General features: G+C 38.2%; 2 protein-coding genes across 4 annotated transcripts in view; one reads left to right on the top strand and one right to left on the bottom strand.

Moving 5' to 3' along the window:
- CENPP (centromere protein P) overlaps positions 1 to 24,950 on the top strand; it is a 114,476-nt gene that overhangs the window by 45,467 nt on the left and 44,059 nt on the right. The window lies entirely within an intron of this gene.
- ASPN (asporin) lies at positions 6,914 to 23,145 on the bottom strand. The gene is made up of 8 exons (XM_059480320.1): positions 22,890 to 23,145; positions 17,419 to 17,689; positions 15,798 to 15,910; positions 13,302 to 13,515; positions 12,813 to 12,923; positions 9,969 to 10,062; positions 8,758 to 8,896; positions 6,914 to 8,154 (listed from the first exon to the last, which is right to left on the bottom strand). Exons 2-8 carry the CDS (start codon positions 17,663 to 17,665, stop codon positions 7,957 to 7,959), a joined length of 1,116 nt encoding a protein of 371 aa, XP_059336303.1. The 5' UTR covers positions 17,666 to 17,689; positions 22,890 to 23,145; the 3' UTR covers positions 6,914 to 7,956.

The following is a 24,950-nucleotide window of genomic DNA, read 5'->3' as shown; positions in this document are numbered from 1 at the left end:
AGAAACATTTTATATTTTTAAAATACTCACTTTGTTTGTGACTTTCGTATAAATAATGATAAAAGGGCTTTTATAAAGCGTGACTACTTTTTTTCTTCCATCTATTAGAGGGAAGCAATAAGAAGGATATTGAAGATTGGGTTTAGATCAGACTTACTTTTCTGAAATAAAAAAATTGTGGGTTTATAAATGCTCATTGTTAACTGTGGTCCTGACAGGGGAAACAAGGGATCTCTTGGCATGCTGGTTAAGAAAGTGCTTTTGGGGTCTGGTGTGATAATGGTGGTGAGAGGTTTGAAGTGTTTTCTTCCGTGTGGCATCACAACAGATTTTATCTTCATATCAAACATCTCAAATTTCCAGGCCACTGTACAGGAGCATAGTTTGTCAGAGAGATCATTAACTGCCCAGGTTAGGTAGGTGCTTGCATGGAAAATGGCTTCTAAAAGTGCCCTGATTCTTTCATCTCAAAATTCATCCTATTACATGATGATCCTGCTGGTTCCTATTAAAGGACAGCATTATGCAGCCAGGGACTATGGGGGTAAAATATTCTACTTTTGTACTGACACTTAGTTTTGCTGTTTTTCTGAAAGTTATCTGACTTTCTTTTTCTATGTTAGTAATTTTTTAATGGAGTTAAGTCAAAAGGCTTTTTCCTTGCAAAATCTAGTATCTGAGGAAATATAAGATACCAGTAATATTAATTTAAAGGAGGGTAACATCTAAATAAAAACTGAATGTATTAGCTTAAACTATAAATGAAAAATATGCATTCCAAAAAGCCAAGCTTTCCTGAAGTTATTAATTTGTAGGTATTAATCACTAAATTTTTCTAAAGCAAGTAATAATTAAGCTGCATCACAATATTGCTGCTGGAGAAATGAGTATAGACAATTGCTTTTATTATTCTTGCAGAATACTAGATGATTCTGTCACTTCCTGAATCTGGACATCTTCTTATGAGATTAATACAAAAGTGTTTTCTTCATGCTTAAAATTAGGCCCTTTTTACCAACTGGTAACTCCCTCATTCAGTCTGTTCCTTGTTTTGCCCTGGAGAATAGAAAGGAGATAAGATAGAGCTGACAGAAGGATAATAATGGTGACTGGATGTTCTTGGTGGCCTAAATAAGATATAAATTTTGGTAAAATGCTATCTTTTAGAACGGCAGGCCAGTTGGGGTTTTTTTCCACAAATGAGTTAAAGTGTTCTGTGAAGAGTGTTTCTGGAAGAAAAATATTTTCATTGGTCTTTATGTTTAAACAGCTTTTGGAAATAACACCAGCTGAAGAATTAAGAGGCAAGTCCATGCTTGTGTCTGTGACTTGCTCCTTCTCTGTCCCGCTGGAAATTTTCCATCCTCTGGCAGCCTGACAGCTGAGATTTTTTCCATTCTTAGCAGAGACTGTAACACTGTAATAGTTCCTGCAAATGTAATTGTGAGGAGAAACTGTTGATTGCAGTGTTTCTGCCTGATTCTGATAGAAACCTTTGTGCAGGTGCTGGGTAGCACAGGTGGGATGAACCAGGTGTGTGAATCACTTCTCCAGGGGGTCTTTGTTTATCTGCTTACTCTGGTGCATCCAGGCTTGTTCAATTCCCTGCTGCACAGGGAGTGTGGGCAAAGCTTGGCTGCCTGTGGAAATGTGTGAGATTCTCATCAAAACTGAGTCCCCAGTGCTGCTCTGCCAGAAATCTCATTTTGTCACATTGAAATTGTCACATTTCCCCTGGACAGGGATTTGGGACAGGAAAGTGTTCATGCGTAGGAGAACCTGGCTGTGTGGGGTTCCCACTGCAACCTCAGCAGCCCAGTGGTTAAATGCAGAGCCTGACTGTTCACTTGGGTAGGAATGTTCACATTTTCTGTGAAAATCTGCAGCAAGGCTGTCTGCAGCAGGGCAGCATGTTCCATTGCGCCAATCTTTTACTGGCTCACATGGGCTTTGAGAAACATCCCAACTCACTTCAAAATATTGATTAGTTTTGGAAATCTCTTTAATATCATGCAAGTCTGGTTTTGTTTATTTCATACATAACCTTGTCTTCCATCTCACATGATTCACTGAGTATGGAGGGTAAATCTTGCATTTATCTTAGCAGATAATTTAGACCGTGGTATGTGATACGTGGCATTTGGAATTCAAGTCAGATTTTCATTTACTCCAGAACTTTTCCATATGTTTCCTATTAGCAGCTTTGTTCTCAAGTCTCTGGTCTCCCCAGAAAGGAGGGAAAAAGTCCCAACACAAGCCCAAGAAGCAATGTTAAATTCTAAACATAGAGAATGAGGAAAAATAATAGAGCCTTCAGAACACAATTTCATTATTTTTAGTTTAGTACTGCTTTTATTATCATGCTGCTGTTAAATTCTCATCAAAATGAAATGAAAATATTAATATTTATTTGGTCTGTTGCAGTGTACCATAGTTTTTCTGGATAAATAGTGCAATATTTTAAATGGCAATGGAATGAATATGGAGTATCTTCAAGAGATAACAGCAGTTTCTTTTTAGGACATGGTAAATGATTTTTGAGATTATAGTAAATTATTCTGAAGTTGCTTAACAGTGAAGTCATATCTGATTTTCTATGCACAACCTGGTTTAGGTACCTGAGATTTTGCTGCTTTAGCAAACAGATATGAAGGGTTAAAAATTGCACTTCTTAGTTTACATTTTTCAACTGCTCTGGTCTGAGTCATTTCACTCACTTTTGAAAAATGCAGGTGCAGGAATTCCTAATGGGATACTCATGAAACATTCTGGAAGTTTCCATTCTGTTTAAAATAGCCAAACTTTCCCTTCTTGATTTTTTTTTTTAAAGAAAATAACCTTTTATCTTTGTCACTTATTTCACTCAGTATCTTTTAATCCTTACTACCAATTATAACCAATTTTGACACAGGATAGAGAGAAATATTTATGTGCTTGTTATTAATTTGTGGAAAATAGCAGCTGGGCAGAGGAAAGTGCTCCAGAGAGGTCCTTCAGCTGGGAAGGGACAGTTCCAAATCCTGCTTAGGAGCAGATGGAAGGCAGGAGAGGACAGAGCTGTGAGTGACCCCTTGGCACACACAGCTCTGGCCTTCGGCAGCACAGAGGTGCTGTGGTGTGAGCTGGAGAGCAGCTGCAGGGACTGAGGCTTGCACCACTCAAATCCATAGGACTCCAGACAAACGATAACTTAGTGACAGCCACACTGGGAATGAGGAGTTGTCCTTATTCCTTTAAAGCAGCCCAGGATACTGGGAGTGTGAAAAATGCCAATCACTTGCTTTTACAATTTTAAAAGTTTAATAGTAATAAAATGGTTATATAAATAGTAATACAATAAGAGTAATAATAATTTGGACAATTTGAATTAGGACAATATGAGACAATAGAGACAAAGAGTTACAGACATCCAGGTACCTTTTCTGGGCAGCATGAGCCTGAGAAAGGACCCCCATTAACAGAGGATTAACCCTTAAAAACAACAGCCTGTTGCATATTCATACATTTCATATGTGATGCATAAATTCCATTCAAATACAGGATTCTATCTGTTCAGTGTCAGCTTCTTCCTTTTAATCATAACAGCACCCTTGAGATGGGAAGTTTGTTTCTTTGACAAAAGGACAGTAAATTCTCTTTCTCTGAAAGATTTAGGTGTCTTGGGGCTGCTATCTGGTGTGAGTCCCTCATTCCTTTCTTAAAAAAATCCCACTAACACAGTTCTTATTTTAACTACAAAAGTTACCTTTTAACTACAAGACTACATTTGTCATATTATTAAAATGTTAATACAGCACTACTGATCAATACATCAAAATACATATGGTAAATATCTGCATAGAGACATACAATATACACTTTTCACAGGGAGCCATCCTTCCACAAGGACACATTGCTGGCTCATGTTCAGTTTGTCCAGCGGGACCCACAGATCCTTTCCTGAAAAGCTGCTGTCCAGGTCAGCCATCAGCCACCAGTGCAGGGGGTTATTCCTCACCAGGGACAAGATTTTGGGCTTCCCTAAGCTGAACTACACTGCTGGCCATTTCTCCAGCAGCATAACCCCAGAGAGTCACGTATCAGTCAGCAGTGACCTTGTGAGGGTGCTCTGCCCTGTCAGGCAGATGGATGATGGAGCCTGGGAGCAGAGCTGGAGCCAGCACTGACCCCTGGCACTTCCTGACCTCCAGCTGGAATTCACCTCGTGCCTCTCTGGGCTCGCTGCCCTCCAGCCCATGTCTGTCCACCTCACTGCCTGCTCATCCACCCAAACTTCACTGTGCCTTTAGGAATTTGCAACTCTTTGTTCTTAAGACCAGGCAGTGAGATCCAAAAGCTGTGCTCCTTTTCTGTCCATCCTTCCTGACACTTCTAGCCAGCTTGTCTGATACACTGAATTCCTGCAGGCTTCATCCTGGGCAGAGTAGGAAGACACTATTAATACTGGAAAAAGGAAATAAAATAAACCTTCACCTTCTTTAACTCAGTCTAGCAGCAGGAGAAAGCACCTGGATCATAGGAAAGAAAATTTGTTTTATTGAAGGTATGTTTTGATTTATATTGTGTATATTTGCCACAGCTGATGGTGGAAGTTGAAATAATGATTTAGTAGTATCTTCTTTAAGCTTTTGTACCTTATGAAGTTTGCTTCTCTTTGTCTACTAATGCTGCAATAGTCTTTGTATTGCTGTGTTTGAAGTGCTGCATTAAGAAGGTTGATATTGGGAAAAGGGATGGGGAGAAGACTTGGAAAAATGAGACTATTTCATCCCTTGGTAATTTAAGGGTAGAATAGGGTTTAGCAGCAGTACTTTAGTACTCAAACGGGCCCCTCTACTTAATCAATGTTTGTGAGGTTTACTGGGCTCTTCCAGTGCTCTGACAGTCTTTGTCATTCATTCTTTAGAATGATTTTTCCTTCTATTTCTAGCAGCAGGCTGCCACCCTCTGGTGAAATTTGTTAACTGTTGTGTAGGGACCTGGCAGATTTTCAGAGTAGAGAAGTCCTTTAAAGTTTGAAAATCTTAGATGGAATAAATTTTTTTTTAATTAGACAAATGTAGATAGTTGTACAAGGAATAAGTAATGAGAAGGATTTATATCAAGTTTCTCTTTCTCCCTTTCCTTTTCCAGTAACATTTGTAGAGAATGTAAATGTGGAATTGATTTCTTGACAGATTTTCTTCCTATCTGCCAATACTGAAATGCCTTGTTCTGTGGGAAGATCGTTGAACACCAGTGTGGTATCATCAGTTAATTAATATTCTGTTAATTACATTTTTGTCCATGTTCAGAAACCATGGCTGAAACTGTGTAAGGTGCATTTTATATCATAATGCTTGTGTGCCTGACAAATCCACCTGTCTGTGTTAAAGCAGGCCAAAGATGCAAGGTGTGGAAGTTATTAATTATTATTACCACAAATGCCAGCTGAAGAATGATATCTGAAAATAGTAGAGGGTCGTTGAGCATAGTCTTTTTTCCTTTTAAGTGAAAGGCATCCTATCAATTTGAGGTGATCTAGGAAATTAATTAAAAATAAAATCTACAGGAAATTGTTACAATGAACCATTTGATGCTTCCCTGTTGTAATGCAAAATTTTCAGTGGTTTTTAAGTCACAGATGAAATTTTTTTAAGCTTCTAAGCTGGCTGAATTTGCCCAGAAGATAGTGCAAACCTAAGCAGTTGATAAAATCGTTTGGAGATTATTTATTAAGAGTGAGGGTAGAGGTAGTTTCTTCAAAAGTAGTGCTGCAGCTATTTCTGTGAATGTTCTATGAATCTATGGGTGCTGACTGGAGAAAGAGGTTTCTAAGTCTGGATGCACAGCCAGAGGAAGGAGTGAGAAGGCAAGAGAGTTTTTAAGGCTCTGGAAGGACAAGATCAAGACTGTATGGACTTAGGACTTTACTATATTTTTTCAAAGCTTTTCCATTATAGTAGGAGTTCAGTAGCAGACTTAAATTTGGTGAAATTCTTACACAAATACCTGTACAGAATTCATAGGCTTAGAGAGCATGAGGGTTCCTGTTGTCCATTGCATTAACCCTGATTATATAAGGAATTGTTTGCATTCTCTGTGCTTCCTTTTAAACCTTACCAGTGAATTAGTGTAGAAAAATCTACTATACAATATTGTTTGTTCTTTCAGTTAAGCTACAGATTGAAATCAGCTTTTCTGCTGATGTTGACATTGCTGAAATGATGTAACCAGTACAGCAGGATATCAACCAGTGATTCATAAAAATGTAATGATTTTTCAGTTATCTGTTGTATTTACTAACATTGCATGGAGTTAGGAGTTGTTTATGGTACTGTAAGGCAGGGGAGTCTCTCCCTAAGGGAATGTTGATGTTTGCTAGGAAATGCACTCCTTAGAAACATCTCCAGAAGCCAGGAATAGAAAGATGCGCGGTCATCAGCAGATTTCAATTTTGTGTTCTGTTTAGTCTTTTGATTTTGTTTTGCTTTGAAGTGTGTTACAGAATTTCTATTTGCAAATATTGTTCTTCAGTAAAAGCCTCCCAGGTCTGCTCTGCCTCCTCTCTTCACATAGTTTCTCTCATGAGCAGAGTGATGCTAACAAAATATTAACTACCAGGAGATACAGCAGATGAAAAGAACTCAGACTTGATGCTAATTGTGTAGTGTGCTTGGGAGGATGGTAGGAGGGCTGAGAGATTGGGAATTGAGTTCTGTGTAGTATTTTCTTCTACAAGTGTGTGCCATTTCCCAAAGTGTTGGATTTTGAACTTTGCAAATCAGCAGCAATTAATTTCCTGTAAGCTCTGTCGGTTTGGAAAAAGGAGCACTAGCGGAAGTGTCTAGAGAAGAGTCACAAAGATGCTTGGTTAGAATCTCAGAACATTTTGACATGAGCAACCACGTAATAAAGGAAACACGTGCAGGTATTCTGTAAGTTTATTTAATTTATTTTGAATCCCAATAGCAAATATACACTAAATAGATATCTAAAATATCCATTTGATACAGTACTGTCAGAATTGAGAGTTCTGTGTGCTGCCCTGCACAGGAAGGCAGGGCAGGCAAGTTCCAGCTGCTTGGTTTTGGCAATTGTAAGGGAATTCCATTAAGGAGAGATCCTTAACCCGTGTGATATCAAAATATAAAGAGGAAAAGAATAAAATGAAAAACACTATTACAGTTGTTATAGATAAAAGAAAAATGTTTGTGCTGGCTAAAGGGAGTTTAATAGTCATTCCTATTAAGCTTGAAGCATATCATAAATCTTGAATCCTACTTTTAATGTTCAGACTGCATCCAATTCTATCAATAGCAAAACATCGAAGGACATTTTCTTCTTGAAGTTGAAAGGAAAAATTGCCAACAGCTTTTAAAGACTTTTCATCTGTTCTCGACATGAAACTTGTCTTTATCTCACTTAAAAGATTGTAAGAATATATTCTAGCTTAGAGACAACTACCTGACAATATTGTAGCTTTTTATTGCATCTCTGCTCATTATCAAAAGTGGCACAAGGAATTGCCCTTGAAGTCTGGTAATTTTTGGTTTTGCAACTTTTCTTACAACACTTTCTGGGAGAGAATCTAGGTCTCTGTTTCCTAACTGTGGAAAAAGTCACTTCCACATGATTTTTAGGATTTATTTGAAAGAAAGAATATGTCCAAATGATGTGATTTAAGGAAGGCATTGAACATCTATAATAGGAAACATCAAATACAGTTTCCAGTTCCACTTCTAAGAGTCCTTCTGTAAGCTATCAAAACTTTTGTTTAAATTATTCAAATGTAGATTGAACATTGTCAAATACTACAACAGATCCTACTTAACATATTGTTTCTAATTAATTACCTCTGAAATAGCAAATACTTTGTAAACGGTTAAATAGCGTAAAATCCGCATTTTCCTGCAAATTTCAAGTATTGTAAAACTGATTTGGACGAGTTGCTTTTTGAAACGACCAACTTGAGTCTCACTTGAGGAAGTTGCCAAGCTGGACACTGTTCCTGGCTAAGATGCAGCGGAAGGTGGAAGGCTGCACCTCCCAGTACTTGACGGGGTTGTTGAAGAGGCTGATGCCGCTGTACAGAGCTTTCTTCTTCCTCCGTCCTGTGGGACAGAAATCGTTCACTCCCAGCTTGGCAATGTGGTTGGAATGGAGGAAAACCACCTGCAGCAGTAGGAACAGAAAAATACTGGAGTTGAATGAAAGTGGGAAAAATATTCCTTAGCGTGTAGGTGACTGAGGTTTGCTAAAACATCAGTTCCATGCAGACCTTGAGAGTTATAAGACCTTAACACTTAGATTAAATCTTTTTTAAAAAGTCTTCCTTCTGCCCCAGTCTCTCCCACAAAGAGAAGTCATATGGCATTTTGTGTGTTTTTAGAAGAATTGGACTCTATTCTTACAGAATTTGGTTCTAAAATGCAACTTTATATTCTCTTGTAGTAAGAATTATAATGAGGTAGTAAAAACTATAATTCTTGATTACAATGAAGAATATAGTAGTATTAAATTCTCATTTCTGGAAATATTTTTTGGGTGTAGCAGTTTCTTGTCCTTTTTTTTTTTTTCCTAGGAAATGTTCCTGCAATTTGATTTTGTTTATTTCTTTAATAAACTTTTATGATTTCTGGCTCTCTTAGTAGGAGAGTCATGGCAAAAATATGTGTCAATTAATTGTGCTTTTTGATTGTGACCTAATCAGTGTGACAGTGGGAAAGCCAAACAACTCAGAACTCCCAGAGCTGTCTGATAAGTTCAGTGTCTGACCTGCAGATATTTCAGTTCAGGTAATCCAGGAGGAACCTTCTTCAGCTTGTTTTTTTCCAGGTGGATTTCGCGTATACTTGGGATGTTGGCAAAACTTCCATTTTCCACGTCTTTGATTTTATTATTGCCAAGGCCTAGCCTAGAAATAGTACAAGGAACATTTAATTAAAGACTAATTGAGATTCACAACAGCATTGAAGAGCTTTTTTTTAAGATTGAAATACACAGGAGTAAATACAGGGGGAGAAAGGAACTGTAAAAACATGATGAAATCTTCTCTTTGATAAGAAAAAATCACCATTGACCTAACGTAATTTGAACTCCACTTAAAGATTGGCTTAAAGCAGTTATCAGTTATCTGATGTAAGCAAATGTTCAGTTTTGCATGCAGTTTTTGTAATTATAGCGGCAAGTATTTCAATTATAAACATCAAGCTGCTTGTGAGGTTAATCATATCATTTTACCAAGTAGTACTGCTGCAAAGTGTAGTCACTGTAATAAGTTCTAATAAATAGCCAAATAGCAAGTCTTGTCTAGAAAGGTGGTTTTAATGTGTAGCCCATTTTTAAAATATAAAGGTTTTTTACTAAGCAGGACTACCTTCTTTCCTATTTCCAGATTTTCCTTCTATTTTTTTCTCTAGCCTCAGGTCATTCAGAATTGCTCTTTCTGCCCATCCTGCCATCTCCTTTTTCTCCATTCTTTCCTGATTGCTTCAGAAGCTGAATTTGGTATCTAAAGGCAGTTCAGTAATTTCTGTTACCAAATCCAGTCCTGCTCAGCCATATTTTCAGAGTTCTTAACTGAGCTTTACAGAGAGAACTTCCGTCTCTCCTATTTCAGTGATACATTCCTCAGAAACACAGATTTTTCTTTAAACCTCATTGCATTTGAAAGCTGTTGTTTCCTTCACCAACTGCTGTATTTACAAGAGTAATTTTTTAAGAATTAGAAGAACTTAGGATAGTTAATTTTGTTCTTATTCTATGTTTCTGTTGCAGACTGTTGGCAAAACATGTAATAACAAGACTTATGTGGGGCTTTGGGGGTGTGTTTGGGTTTTAAAGTTGGGTCTTATTTAGAGCAATTCTTAACAAAACACCTACAATTTTTATTCTTTTTTCTCTCATTAACAAGAGAAGTATCAAAAATGAGATCTTGCTGGGCATGACATTTTAGCAAATAAAAGGATTCAGCCTGGGAATTTTACCTTTGTAGGTCTTTGTAGCGGTTAAAATCCTCAACTTCAATTCCTGTGATCTTATTGTCATCTAAGTGAAGCTCCAGAAGACTGGAGGGCAAACCTGATGAAAAAAATGCACAGTGTGAAAAAAACAAGTCAACTTATCCAAAATCTTATTTCCTTTGTGTTTAGAATTGGGTTAGAAGAATCCAATAGAAGAATCTTGGGGTGGTTGTCTGCATCAAAGAAATCTGTATTAGATATATATGTATATATGTATAATATGTATGCATATATATGTATATATTACATATATACACATATATATGTATATGTGTAATATATGTATACATGTAATATCTATAGTATGTATTTCATATATATAAAATATATTACCTATATATAAAATTATACATAATGTAATTATATTACATATAAGTATGTTAATTAAGAAAATCACCAATATAATTTGGTTTAAATAATAACTTTTCAAAAAATAAGCTGTGGAAAAGCATATGCTAATTAAGAGATATAAGAGTTCCAAAATTTGGTACTTTTTCTGGCTTCCTTGATAACAACTCTCATGGTTACATTGTCAAAGATGTTGATCCTGTGATTTGTGCATTTATCTCAGAGTCTGTAGTGAAAGGCTGTGGAACCAGGGACAGTTTTTTCAAGATCTGTAATTTTTTTTTCTACATGATGTAGCAGTTGTGCTGTTACAGCTGCTAGGATGTGACTGGAAGGAAAGGTTTTGGAGTACTCTAAGCAGAACTGTGCTATTTGATAGCTCTTTCCCATGCCAGAGTATTTACTCTTGCATTTCCAAAATTCCAAATCCAGACTGGTGGACCAGGAGGTGGCGAATCTTTCCACAACATCCTCTTAGCGAGGGCAAGGGCAGCTCATCCCAGGCTGGATTTGTTTGCTGGTGCTGGGCTCAGTTACCCGAGCCTCGGTGGGGATGGCCCCGGCACCGAGCGGGTCCCGCTGCCCTCGGGGGCTGCCGGAGCTCCCGGCTCTGCAGGGACGGGGCTGCTCCCAGCCTGCCTTTATCCCTTTATTCTATTTGCAATACAGGAGCGCTGCTCCTGGCTCTGCAGGGATGGGGCTGCTCCCAGCCTGCCTTTATCCTTTATCCCTTTATTCTATTTGCAATACAGGAGCGCTGCTCCCGGCTCTGCAGGGATGGGGCTGCTCCCAGCCTGCCTTTATCCTTTATCCCTTTATTCTATTTGCAATACAGGAGCGCTGCTCCCGGCTCTGCAGGGACGGGGCTGCTCCCAGCCTGCCTTTATTCCCCTTGCAATAAAGTTTTTTTGTTTGGGCTCCGCTCCAGTTTGCGTTCCAGCCCGCAGTTCCGGGTGCCTGAGTGACAATATCCAGAGGAAGGCCACCCACCTGTCCACTGCACATTTTTAGTACCTTTTATAAGCTACATTTTTTTAAACCTTTGTGCTATTGTAGCATTTGCAGAGAGAAGCATCTGCAAACTCAGCTTGCATTTGTGGCGAAGGAGTTCACCATGAAATCATGTTTGGTTTGGTTTGTTTATGTATCTGACACCGCATTTTGGATCTCATGCTGTATGTCTTTATAGGAGATTTCTCTCTAACAAAGACAAAACTGGAATCATTTTACATTGGGATGTTTTTTGTGCTAAGTGACAGGAGCTTATATTAGATGGGTTTTGTTTTTTCGGGTTTTTTTGTTAGGCAGACAGAGACCTTCTGATTTTAAAGTTATCTGAACAGTTGGGGTGAGTTGGTTTTGATTATTGTTGAGGGTTTTTTAGTGTTCTCTTCTACAAGGTTTTTTTTGTTCTCTTTGTCTCTCCTGTATATCTATATGTACACATATATATGCACGTGTATATGTATATGCATATACGTATGCATATATACGTGTGGATATATATGCATCTATATATATACACATATATGTGTGTATGTATATATATGCATATATACAGGAAGAGATTAATAAGAAGCAAGTTCTTTATCTGAATGATCAGAAATAAATACAGGGGCCAACATTGTTTCCCTGGGAGTTAGAGCACAGAACACAGTGTTTTGCTTTGTTTCCTTCCTTGTTTTCTTAGCTGGTAGTTTTGAGTGGTTGAAAATCATGAGAGTTTGGTTCAATACCACGCTGACCTGCAGAAAAAGCAGGTGGAATGTTGTACTGAACTCTTTTATGCTACATTTGAGTGTGTGGAGGTCAGCAATTCATCAAATTAGTGGTTTAATTTAGTTTTACCTCCAAATTTCAAGGTTGGGGTTTTTTTACATGGAAAAGTGATTTGATTTTGTATTTATGTTGTATTTTGTATATGGCAAATTTAATTAAATATTAAGTTTTACTTAGCAAAACTACATTGAACATTGTATTTGAGGTTCAGTGTGATGTGAAATATTCAAAAGTAAATTTAGAAATTTTGGGGTTACATTTTAAATCTGTAAAGGAATTTTGCATCCCTTATATCCCTGATCAAATATCAGGGAGTTTATCCTTTCTCTGTGAGGATTTTTGAGAGGCTGACATGTGAAAGATGTGAAGTGACATCAAATTAAGAATTTCTTTGTATTGTTACTCCTAAGACAAGTGTGTGGACATTCTGTGAGAGGAGTGGATGTGCTGACAGGGAGAAGGTGGGAGAGGGTGTGCACTGCACTGTGTTTGTGCTGTTTGTGCATAAACTCTTCTGGGATGGGGAATTGGATATAAAGTTCAAAAAGAAAAGGTAGAAGGTGGTCTGGTAGTAATGAGGATAGAAAAGAATTTATGAATTTAATAATCCTTCAGATGTTAAAGCGTTTTATTAAGGAGTGTGCTGGTGTAAGTAAATTAGAAAAGGGAAAGCAGACCTACCTTTAGGAATTGAAGTTAACTTGGCCTCTGCAATTCGTATGTGGTAGATATTCACCCCTTCAAATGCCCCTGGCTCAATTCCATCATTGTTAAGAGGATTTGCACTCATTTCTGCCCAAGGGGGAAAAGGAAAAACATTTATGGCATAGGAATTTTTTTGTAGGTTCGACTAAGTTATGAAGAGCTGATTTAAATTTATTTTTGATCTCTGATATTCCAAGCACTCATTAATGTTTAGCTTTGATTGTGTGTTCTGAGGGGTGTCTCAGCTCTCAGGGAATTTAGGCTGTGTTACTTGGCTTGCAGGATTATCCAAAACTTAACCTTTGCAGCAACTTCACATAGAAACTAAATTGTGGAGGGTATTCCCACAGCATGGATATCTCTTTAAGAGGAAGCTGTGCCTTGGGGAAATGTTTGAATGGAAATGATGTATAATATGCTCCATCTTTGGTAAAGAAATTTTCTGTTCTGCTTAATCAGGCTTACCTAAAACATGTAGAGACTTCATTCCTTTAAATACATCCTTGGGGATTTTCTTAACCTTATTAGCATGAATTCTGAGCTCTACCAGAGTTCTGGGCAGATTTGTTGGAATCTCTGTCAGTTGGTTGTGGGACAAGTACAGTCGTCGTAGCCTCTTTGTTGGTTGAAAGGCCTTGGGATGGATCTTGTAAATTTTATTGTTGTTCAAAGCCAGTGCCTAGGAGAGATGGAAAGAGCAATTAGAAAGCTTTATTTATCCAGGACTGTTATGACTATGACTTTGAAGGCATGAATTTGAAATGTAATCTAGCAATTAAGTGTTTAAACTATTTTATTTTTCCATCCTACCAAACTTCAGCACTTTGTAGATGCTTTGGGCATTTCAGTTGATTATGAAAAACAAAGAAGAACCTGGATCATTAACCTGAAGGTAGAGCTGCCAAGGTGCCAATGAATCATGAGAACTGGCAAAACAATATGTTTGTATTCAAATATTTAGTGGGATTGTATGGGCTTATATACCTCACTGCTATTGTTCCTTAATGCAGACAGATTCTCAAAACTCAGAATCTCATCTTTTATTTTAACATAATGCTGCAAAGTAAAAGTGAAGTTTTTTTTAATCTGAGTTTCTTAGATGTTAGAATCTTTATATGACACATGAATTTGTTTTATTTGGCTTTTCCAGCTCCTGTGAACTTCAGTGTCTCTCTTCTATACAGTACATGAATCTTTTGGCAGCAGCTTCTACCTCATTGCTATGTGTTATCAGAGAGCTTGTAATGAGTTACTACAGACAGGAAAATACACACTATCTGAAATGATTCTGCATGTCAAGTCACATCTCTGCATTTCCATACTTAAGCTATTAATTTCTGTTCCTTTTTTATTTCTTGGAGTCATCTCTTCTTAGGAATTGTGTGGGGGAAAACGTAGAGCAAACAAGATTTATTTTTTCCCCAGAAAAAAATGAGGTTAGCTCAAGGAAATAAACAGGAAATGCTCCTTCCTAATCCAAGTTGCCATCTGTGCCTTTGCTAAGCAGACTCCAGGACTGAGCCAAGTTGTACAAAGTAAACTTTGCTCTCAGTGAAAATGTTGTTTGGCCTTGCCACAAATGAACCGAGGAGGAAAAGCAAATCAGCTTGGTGTGCTCAGCTATCACATAATTAAGTGGTGACTCTGGTCTTTAATGTGATTGCTGATGGATTCCAGTGGCTTTCTCAGTCATTGGAGATAAGAGACTCTTAGGTCTTTTACACAGAATATAAACCACAGTTTGTGCAGTTACCTTTTGCTTGCTGCTGAGACCATTCTGCACCCAGACACAAGAGAATAGGAAATGCTTTGTTGCCAGCTCTGAATTTATAGAGTTCCTGGTTTTTCTGTCCTGTCCTAGGCCATAATAATTAACAAACTCATTCATAAACACTTAGATCTTGTAAATTTTCAGATCTTGCTCAGAAACCAAATATGAATGAAAGGATTTGTTTTATAGAATCACAGAATGATTTTGGGTTGGCAAAGACCTTAAATCCATCCAGTGCCACCTCTGCCATGGGTGGGGACACCTCCCACTATCCCAGGGTGCTCCAAGCCCCATCCAGCCTGGCCTTGGGCACTGCCAGGGATGCGGGGGCAGCCACAGCTGCTCTGGGAACCTGTGCCAGGGCCTGCCCACCCTCACAGGGGAGAATTCCTTCCTACTGTGTTGGGAGCAGTCCTTATGTTAGTTTGTGTGTCTTGTGTCTTTCTAAGGGAGAATAGAATGTACTTAATTTGCTGTCAGTTATGGAACAGATTTGGGTTTTAGAGAGAAAAATTTTAAATGGTCAGTATTTGTTAGTGGAACTAGATCTGGATACTGGATCTATGGTGACATCCAATAGAAATAAATATTCTAAAGCAGAATTAATCTACTTCCCAGCCCTCTGGAACTCTCATTTCCTTTCATCATCAAAAGGGATTATTGCATACTGTAAACATCTAGATTTATCAGTTGCCAGGGATATTTGTTTCAAAGCCTGTCACCACATGCATAATTGAGCATGGTAACAAATTAGGGGTAAAACCCCTGACTTTTCCAGTAATTCAGTTTTTTTCTGTTTTCTGTTCAGGTCAGCTGGATTTGTATCTTTTGTTTCAGTGCTGTATGAGTTAGCTGTATGTTCTGTTCTTTTGAAAATACCCTCAGAAAATGTGATTAAATTCTTTCTGCTATTTTCCATCTAAGCAGATAAAAAGGGGAACTTGCCTTGCAGCCTTTGAAATGTAGGGAATGTTTCTGTGCATGCTAAGAACTGAAAATTCTTGAGAATCTTTTTGGTTAGATCTATTTTCTGAGTGTTGTAGAAAGTAGCTTTTACAACTCAAAGTATTTGCTTCTTACTATGTGGAAGCTCTCAAATATGCAGGCATTAGACTTCTTAAATCTATATGATTGGAAAAGGAAATAACATTTATATTTTAACTGGGAAACTTGGGAAATAGCAAGCTTACATAAAGTGATGTGAGTCCTTGGAGATCGTTCTCCTTGACCTCTTTGATTTTGTTGTTCTGAAGATCAATCATCCGAGTATCTGGTGGGATGTTGCGAGGAATTGATGTCAAACCTACATGAGTATGTGACATAAACAGAAACATCATGTGCTGTGCTTAAGTCCAAAGAAATTAACTGCCAAACATCAAAACACAATAAGATTGTTAATGAATATGGTGGGGAAGAAAATATGAGCAGCCGTAAAGCAAAGGGTAGAAGTGAATTTTTGATAGTGGGAAAATCTAAAGATGTAAGAATGTACCACAAACGTGTGCATGGTTTTGGGAGCAATTGCTTCTGCCCCTGACCATGAAAGCTTAATGGGGACTGCTCACTGTGGACTCTTTGCATCTGTGAAATAATCCTCAGAGCATGGATTGTCCTACAGAGCAACTGTTTAGTGTCTGGAGAAAGGATCCCTCAGGAATCCAGGGCAGTGGTTCCCTGTTGAGGAGCAGGGCTGTGGATTCAGGGGTCTCTGCTTAGTGCTCCTTTGGGCCTCTGCCCTGCCCTGTCCATGGCACTGGGGCAGCTGCTGAGGGTTCATTCAGGTCATGGCAGGGCTGAGAAGCCTGTTCTTGGTGTGGGCAGAGGGGCGTCTCCACTGCCAGTGCTTCAGTACCAGTAGTCATTAACATAAATCAGTACCAGTACCAGCAGTCATTAACACAAATCAAAACCAGTACCAGAAACCATTAACACAAAGCAGTACCAGTACCAGAAACCATTAACACAAATCAGTACCAGTACCAGAAACCATTAACACAAATCAGTACCAGAAGTCATTAACATAACACGTTACAAGTACCATAGATCATTAACATAAATCAGTACCAGTAGCATTATTCCCCCATCCCAGTTTTCTGTTCAGTTACAAACCACTGCAGTTCAGGCCATCTGAGATCCTGAATCAGCAGAAAAGGCTCAACAGGGACAGTAACTTTCTTTTGAGTGGAAATGCTGATGCATTAAATGCTAAATGCTGTCCAATTTATTAACAATTATTCTCTAATTAATAGATTGCAGTTATCTAAAGCTGAAGTGTACTAATGTGGGATTTTTCTATGTGTGAACTCATGTGAAGTGGTTTGAAATCTGTAGACCAGATACATTAACCACAGTTTGCTGCTGTCACCAAAAGTTTCTGATTCCCTAATAATAACACATTTTTAAAACCCCAGCAATTTATGTATGGAGACTGTTTCTAAGACATGAGAGTCCAGGATGAAGCTCAGGAAGGTGGCAGGGCTGTGATGAGGACAAATGTCATTGTCACTGTGCTGGTGGTGGGAGCACAGTCCTTTGGCTGCCTTGAATGATAGGAAAACTTCAGTGAGCAATAATTGAAATTGCCACAATTAATAATGAACTCACTTTTAGGGACTGGGATGTACCTGCATCACTGACAGGAGCACATTTGCCTTTGGCTAAGTGGTTACCAGGGGTGCTGACTTTGATGGAAGTTCAGCTGAGGGAATACTTTGCATCCCATTTATGTGCCCACATAATAATTCATCCTTTAAAAGACAAATCCTCCAAAGGAGAATCCAGTGGAGGACAGACACACAAATTCATTCTTACCTAGGTCAGAGCAATGGACAACTCTCACATAGCACTGGCATCCAAAGGGGCACGTTGGGAACAGATCAAAAGGAATCAGTGGTAGAATGGGTTCAGTGGTTGGAAATAGAGAATTGTCGTCATCGTCATCATCGTCGTCGTCTTCCATATCTTGGAGCATCATGTTCTTCAGTGTAAAATATGAAGGACCAGTGAGAGATTTGGCAGAGCACAAAGCCAAGAAGAGGAGGAGTGTGTATTCTTTCATATCTTCTTAATCAGGATAACCAATCTTGGAAAGTGAACAAACAAACAAAAAAACAAACACCAGAATCAGTGAATAGGGAGCAGCAAATGAAGTTATTGAACTGTTTACTTCATTCACTACCACACCATCTAGTCCTGAAAAAAAGCCTGTTGTGAACATTGAGGTTCATTTAGTATATGAAGGATATAAAAATCCTTTAAATATAAATTAATACTATAAAATTACCCATAATATTAACTTAAATTCATTGGGCATTAATATAATATCAAAGTATTTTATTTTTGTTTACAAATAACATCATCATTTGCTTCAAGCTTTGAAGTGGAATTTTTGTAGTAAACTTTACCAGAATTTGGAATATGATTTCTTTTATTTGCTGTCTATGAAAAAATATTTTTAGTCAGATATATTAACCTATGTGCATTGATTATGAAATTGGGAAGGACTTGATTAGCAGTGCATAAAATGCACTCAGCAGGACACTTCCTAAACACTCAATATTCCACTCCCTAAACACTTTAATTAAACTCTTCCTAGTCTAATCTGAAGTTTTCAGTCCTGAGCTTTTCCCATGTTCCAGTCATTTGTTATTGACATTGATAGAAGTTCACCTCTGCATGCAATGCATCTCACAGAGTTGTAGAATCTCAGAACACTTTTGGTGGGAAGGGACCTTAAAGCTCATCTCATTCCACCCCTGCCATGGCAGGGACTCCTTCCACTGTCCCAGGGGGTTCCCAGCCCTGTCCAGCTCAGCCTTGGGCACTGCCAGGGATCCAAGGGCAGCCACAGCTGCTCTGGGCACCTGTGCCAGGGCCTGCCCACCCTCACTGGGAAGGAGTTCTTCCCAATATCCAGTCTAAACCTATTCCCTGCCAGTGTGAAGCCATTCCCCCTGTCCTGTCACTCCAGACTCTTGGAAAAAGTCTCTCTCTGTCTTTCTTGTTGGCTCCTTCAGGCACTGGAAGGCCACAATTCAGTCACCCCAAAATTTCTCTTTTCTAGACTGACCAAACCCAATTCTTTCTTGATGCTGTTTGAGGAGGGCTCTTTTCTCTGGGAAGGACTTGCCTATTAGAAATCCATGTCAGTGGAAATCAGTGACTTCATTTACATCCAGAAGAAAAGCTATCTCGTAGTTTTGTATGTGAATTTTTCAACATAGGTAGGGGCTTTTCTGTTTGTTGGGGTTTTTTTTCCCTTGCTCCCACAGAACTATGTGCACAGGAGAATGGAGATTGTAAGAATTCCCAAAAATGCTACAAACTCTGAGAAAATGTTGTAGATTCAGCTCTCAGCTTGACATTGTTTCCCTTCAACTCCCAATTCCAGAAGTCATTTGGAAGCGAAAAATGTTCTCTACAAACCAAGAGGGTTTATAAAAATGTTTCTATTTAGACTATTATAGGCCTCTTTAGACTATTATAGGCCTCTTTAAGGAAATACTAAAAGGGTGTCAGTTCTTGTTTGATCACCTAATGAAATGCTTGCTGATCTGTTTGGAGGTGAAAAATGCCTCTATGTTGGCATTTTGTCATTGGTCCTCCACTGCAGGAAAAGGAGTGCTCTGCTTTGTACCAGGGTTTGACTTGGCTTATTCAAAATGAGGTTTTGTTTATACAACTTTTGTCTGTGCAGAGTCATTTTGATGTTTATTAGAGGGGACTCATAACATCACTAAATGCAAATATCCTGCATACCTTGCTGCTTCTATATCTGTGTCTGTTTCAGGGAGTTTAAAAAGAAGAAAGCTAACAGTGTTCAGATAACATAAAAAGAATGCAGTGAACTTCTTTCCCCCAAATATATGCCTGAAATCAGAATCACAAAGTACTTTGTATCTTGTAGGTAAACAGCATATAGCTAAATTTGATATTTCCCATAATATTTCAGTTGCATGCCCATTCAGGTAGTGCATGTACTTTTACTGATGGTAAAAGGATCTTTCTCTTGAAAGAATCTTCACATGTATTTTTCCCATATATTTTCCTTTGTGTTCATAGTAATGTTTTCTTGCAATGCTCCTAGAAAGAATTTTGTGGTTGTTCTTGCAATCCCTTACAATGCCTGTCCTTGAAAGACTCTTTGGATATAAACAGTGTTGGGAAGAAGGTGTGAAACCTCTGTTTGTTTTTTTGGAGAGAATTGTTGTCATCTCTGGCTGTGCACCTTTGGAATATTTGGCCTTTTCAGTCTTCAATTTCAGCTTCAGAAAAAGGCCAAAATCTTCAGTACTTTAGTCATACCATCAGTTAAGAGATGAGGAATTGGAAGCCTTTCAGACTTTCAAGTTCTTCTTGTTCTTGGACAAGTGCTTTAATGGCTGGGCTGCCACACCTGAGCTCTCTGGCCCTCTGTTCTTCCCTGGCAGTTTAGGTCCCAAGTGCCAAAATGCCCTGTGGACCACCAGTGATAAGACACCATTTCCATATGCAGGATATCAAGTGTGATGATGTCTTGGGACATGGACTTCCCAAGTCCCTGCTGACTTCAATTTCTGAGAGACTGTAGTTTTACTGCATCTAAAAGATAAACTTGCATGTATGTTCCTAAAATGTTCTTTTGGATCTGCTGCTAGAAAGTTCTCTTATGAAACAACCTAAAAATCTGCTCCCACACTTGCATCTGTAGCAAATGGATTGCATATTTCCTTCCACATAGCCAAAAATTAGGCTTTCAAAGTATTATAAGATTAAGGCTGCAATTGGAGTAGTGGCCAATTTGAACTCTTGAGAAACATGTGTTGCTCACAAAGCTCTAGAAAAGTAGTGTTGAAATGTGTCACTGGTGACATATATCAGTTCTGTGAGTTAAATCTATTGAAAACAAGTCCCTTTATGTAAGGAAACCTGAGTTGGGATTTTTTTCATTTTAAAGAAACAAGTCCTTGCTTCATCTTCTCATCTTGCCCTTAAGAAATTGTTATTGGCTTTGTAGTTAGGAATGATCATCAAGCTTGACTCCAGGTTTGCACAGGCCAAAGAAATGCCAAGGAATGGATCCTAAAGAACTGAGTTTTATGAAGGTGTGGGAATGGTTCTTCCCTGCCTGAGGTTTTGAGCTTCCCAGTAAATAGGTGCTGATATGACTAAAAATGCTCTGACTCTTCAGTGCTTCTCAGAGAACTTATACAAACTTTTTGCATGCTTAAACCTCAAGAATAAGATAATTAAAAGAAAGCCTAAAATCTGAGATCCAAGGGATCTTTCTGAAAATACTGTCATGAAGATTTTATAAAACACTGTTTCAGAAGGTGTAGGTGCAGCTGTGCTCATGGTCCTCTGCTGCCACTTGAGCCTGACTGTGCTCCTTGCCAGCTCTCTGGTACCAGCCCTTCCACTCAGGCTGTTCACTGAGCTGGTTGAACTCACCACACCAGCACAAAACTAATGTGAACAACAAAAATCTCCATCATTATTTTCAAATGAAGAAACTGAGTCACTTTGGAGTACAAGAACCAGCACAATAGAAAGGGTGGAACAGCCTTGTTGACAGGGCTGGAACATGAAATGGAAAGAGAAGGAAGGAGGAGCAATGGGGGAGCCATTCCTGACATATTCAAGCTGTTAGGCAGATTTAAGTGCTCTGTTAAATGATCCCTGAGCAGCTGGTTGTCACTTGGACAAAGCCTGGCTTTGTCCATTCTTGTTTTAACAGACAGAACATTGAGAATGAGTTTGACAAGGACTGTGGTGAATTCAAGCTCCATTGTTCCTTCTTTATGTCAATCCTTCTTATCCTTGAGGACAAAAAGCTTTTGAGCATGTTCTCCCTGGAACATGAGCCACCCCAAGGTGAGGTGACTGAATGTGGAGTGCACTTCACATGGAGAGATGCTCTAAGTGCTTTCCTGAGGTGTGTAACTGTCCAAAAATCATTACACTGGTTGTTTGGGACACACTTGTCCTCACTAATGTGGTCATCTATACCCAAACTACACATGGAACACAGGCACTTTTTATGCTACTAATTATAATTTATAAATTGTTAAATACAGGTGATGTCACAGTATAATTTAAGATGATTAAAAGCCTTAAGGTTTTATGTGGGAAATTCCCATATTTCTGTGACGTGAAAATTCCAAACATGAGTTATGGGAAGAAAATCCCTTTCAGTGAGAACAGAAGTTGTGTTGTTAGCGTGGGAAGAGGGCACAAAGAGACCCAACAACAAATAACTCTGAATTGCTTGGCAGCTGCAAACCAGTCCAGCACTGTAGACTTTGCTGTCTTATCAGTTATGATACTGAAGGAGTTAATACATGAAGTTTTTAAATCTTGAAAAGACTCTAAATTATATTTAGAAATCACTCCTGTTACCGAGGTACAGAGACAAATTTCCCATGGCATTATTTCTAAAAAGGAAATGCTTAAATGACCCAGTGGTGGTCTTTGCAGAGGCAAAGAAAAGTCCCTGTGTTCATTAATAACACAAATCATTGCTCTGTGCACAGATTTTGTCCAAAGAAAGGCAAGACCATAAGTGTTTTGAAATCTATATTTAAAAATAGTTCTGGTTCTATTAGTCATTGTCCCAATCCAGAAATAAAAGGAGTTTATGTTTAACTCTTTATCTACTCCATTGATTTACTTAAATTGCTGAAGAAAAACAGGAGGAAGGTTTTTGTTCGTAAGATTACTGCAGAAATGTCTGTTGACAGAAATAGCCCAATATTGAAGTTGAGCAGTAATAATTAAGAGGATGTTTATAAAATAGGCTGTGTTTACAGAGTATTTACTTTTTATGGAGAGCTGCTTGACTCTTGTTACTGAATGATCTATGAGGATTTTTAGCTTGTAGTTCATCTACAGTTCATTTTTCCTGGGTTGTTTTTAATTACTTTGCTGATATGTACTTAAGAACCCCCACCAACTTGAATACCAAATTACAGAAAGTTGACACTGAGTGATTACTGTAGAGTTGTTGTTGTTGTTGTAGAGTAGATTTTCATACATGGTTATAACTGAGAAAAAGTGTTATGGTCAACTGTAACATTTTTCTGACAAGTCTTTGACAGTTAAATAATTCACTATAGCTCTATTTGTTTTTTCAGCTCACATGTAGTAAACACACAAGTATTTCAGCAAGTAAATTTTCAAATGTTCCATGTAAAAAATGGTATTTCTAATTCTAAATTATCTGATATTACTAATCTGCACATAGCGACTGCCAGCTTAACTCTCTGCTGCTGTTTATATAGAATAGGTATTCAAACTGGACATACCTTGCAGGTTTGGAAGTTCTTCCAGAAGCACTGGGATAATCCACCTAACGTCCTTATGTCCAGTTATTTCATATTACCAAAAAGCAGGGAAAAAGGAAGCTAGAGTGAGTTCTGTGAAATGCAAAGCATATAGAAAGAAAAATCCACTTCCAAGCTTCTTGATCCTTCTGGCACCGTGGGTGATACCAGAGTAAAGTGCTGCTTCAGATTAGCCCATCTTAGTACTGCAGAATGATATTGAGGCGACTTGTTACCACTCATATGTTTTTCATCACTGCCTGTATTAGAGCCAAAACTTCTGGCTTAACTCTAGACGTCTAGTGGAAGACTTTATAAAACCTGTAGTTTAATAATAGTTGACATCAGGCCATTGGAAGTACAGTGAGGTCCATTTCAGGTCATTCCTGCTGTGGAATCCCACTTATTTATGATTTCACTAGCCATTATTCTTTTAAAAGTGTGACATGAGTAAAGCTATAAAACTTCAGCCAGTGGCAGTGTAAACCAGTAGCCTGCAGTGACCTGCAGGCTGCCAAACCTTTCTAAAGTTAGAAAATTAGGATTTTATTGTGTAGCTGTGTATAAATTTTAGCTCTGCTCTCAAGGGCAGCAATCTGGCTGGGTACAAGGGTTCAAGAATGTAAACTGATCTAAAGATTTTTATCAATATAGCTAATTTCTGTCCCCTGTGTGTGGGAAATAAAGCATATCTATTAATGAAAATAGAGACAAGATTTGCAGTATTCTGTGATTGAAGTTGAGGGTTTAAAACCAAGTCTTTGAGAATTTGCCCCGTTACAAGGTTTGTACTGACGAGTGCATCACAGTATTTAGAAACTGCGTTATTCTTTGTTTACTTTTCATGGGCCTCTGTTTATGTAAACTTCAAAAATGTTTAATTAATGGAGTTTACCTAAAGCAAGTTTCATAGTCAGGGAAGCATTTTGTGTCTTTAAATTTCCAGTACATTATACCCGGTTCTGTGCACATCTGACTTCATCTGTTTCTTTAATTAGCTGCATTCTATGTTAAAAGTCTCATCTTGCTTTGGGAAAAAAAAAAAAAGCCTGGAAATTTTACTTGGGATATTTTTTTTATTATACATGTAATGTGTTGTTTGCAAAATGCCTGTATGTTGCATAATAGCTATTTTGTCTACTGTTACTTTCTTAGGGAAAAAAAAGATTCTGTGCCAAAACTTAAAACTTTGGTGCTGTGATATCAACCAAGACAAGACTTGTGTTACCTGCAGCACTGCTTTTGATGTGTTCCAGTTTCAGTAGCACAGATGGATCATGATAAAGTGTCTCCCTATCACTTTTCCCAAGGAATAAAATTACAATTTCAAAAGCAATCACGTTCCCACAGAAAAATCTTAAGGGTGATCTTAAGCTTTTTTGAAATCTCAAATTGCATATATCTGCTTTCTCTTGCCTGCTTGTAGAAACCAAAGCTTCCTAAGCAAACACTCCCCTGTGTTTTCAATAGCTTGGTTTGGATGAGTTTACTTGAGGAAATTAGTATTAAATTGCTGTTTTAAAAAACCCTCCAACATTTTCTTGGCTGTTCAATAGAGGAGAGCAGGGCCTGAGGGTTGTGATATAAATGTACTGGTTTCTTTTTTCACTTCATTCAGTAGCAAAGTGTTGAATCAGCAGTTTCAGCTCACTCTGGTTTTGCAGCAAACTATTTTTGAGGTTTAGTAACATCTCAATTTTGGATGAATGCTCAGGGGTTTTATTATTATTTTCTCTTTTTAGTTGCTTCTGGTGGTAGGAACACATTCCTCTGTGTATAAAGTTTGTCCTAGCCAGTTACATAATAAAGGTGACACACAAAGTGGTAGTATCTGGAAAAAAATAGAACAGTCTTACCTTAAAGTGGATTATCCATCAATTCTGTCCAGTATATAGTATTAGTAGAGAAGAAATAAATATAGTTCACATGCTGGTCTTATAATGCAACTGTTTAATATCTCAAGACATGGATCCAGTATTTTGGTGTGAATACAATTGCAATCTAGGATAAAATGCCCAGAAATCACCTTCTCAGGTCTCTTGT

This window comes from Ammospiza nelsoni, chromosome 11, assembly GCF_027579445.1.
Source record: "Ammospiza nelsoni isolate bAmmNel1 chromosome 11, bAmmNel1.pri, whole genome shotgun sequence".
In the NCBI taxonomy this organism is placed as follows: Eukaryota; Metazoa; Chordata; class Aves; order Passeriformes; family Passerellidae; genus Ammospiza; species Ammospiza nelsoni.
Note: the sequence above shows the minus strand (reverse complement) of the source record. Positions and strands in the feature narration are given on the sequence as shown.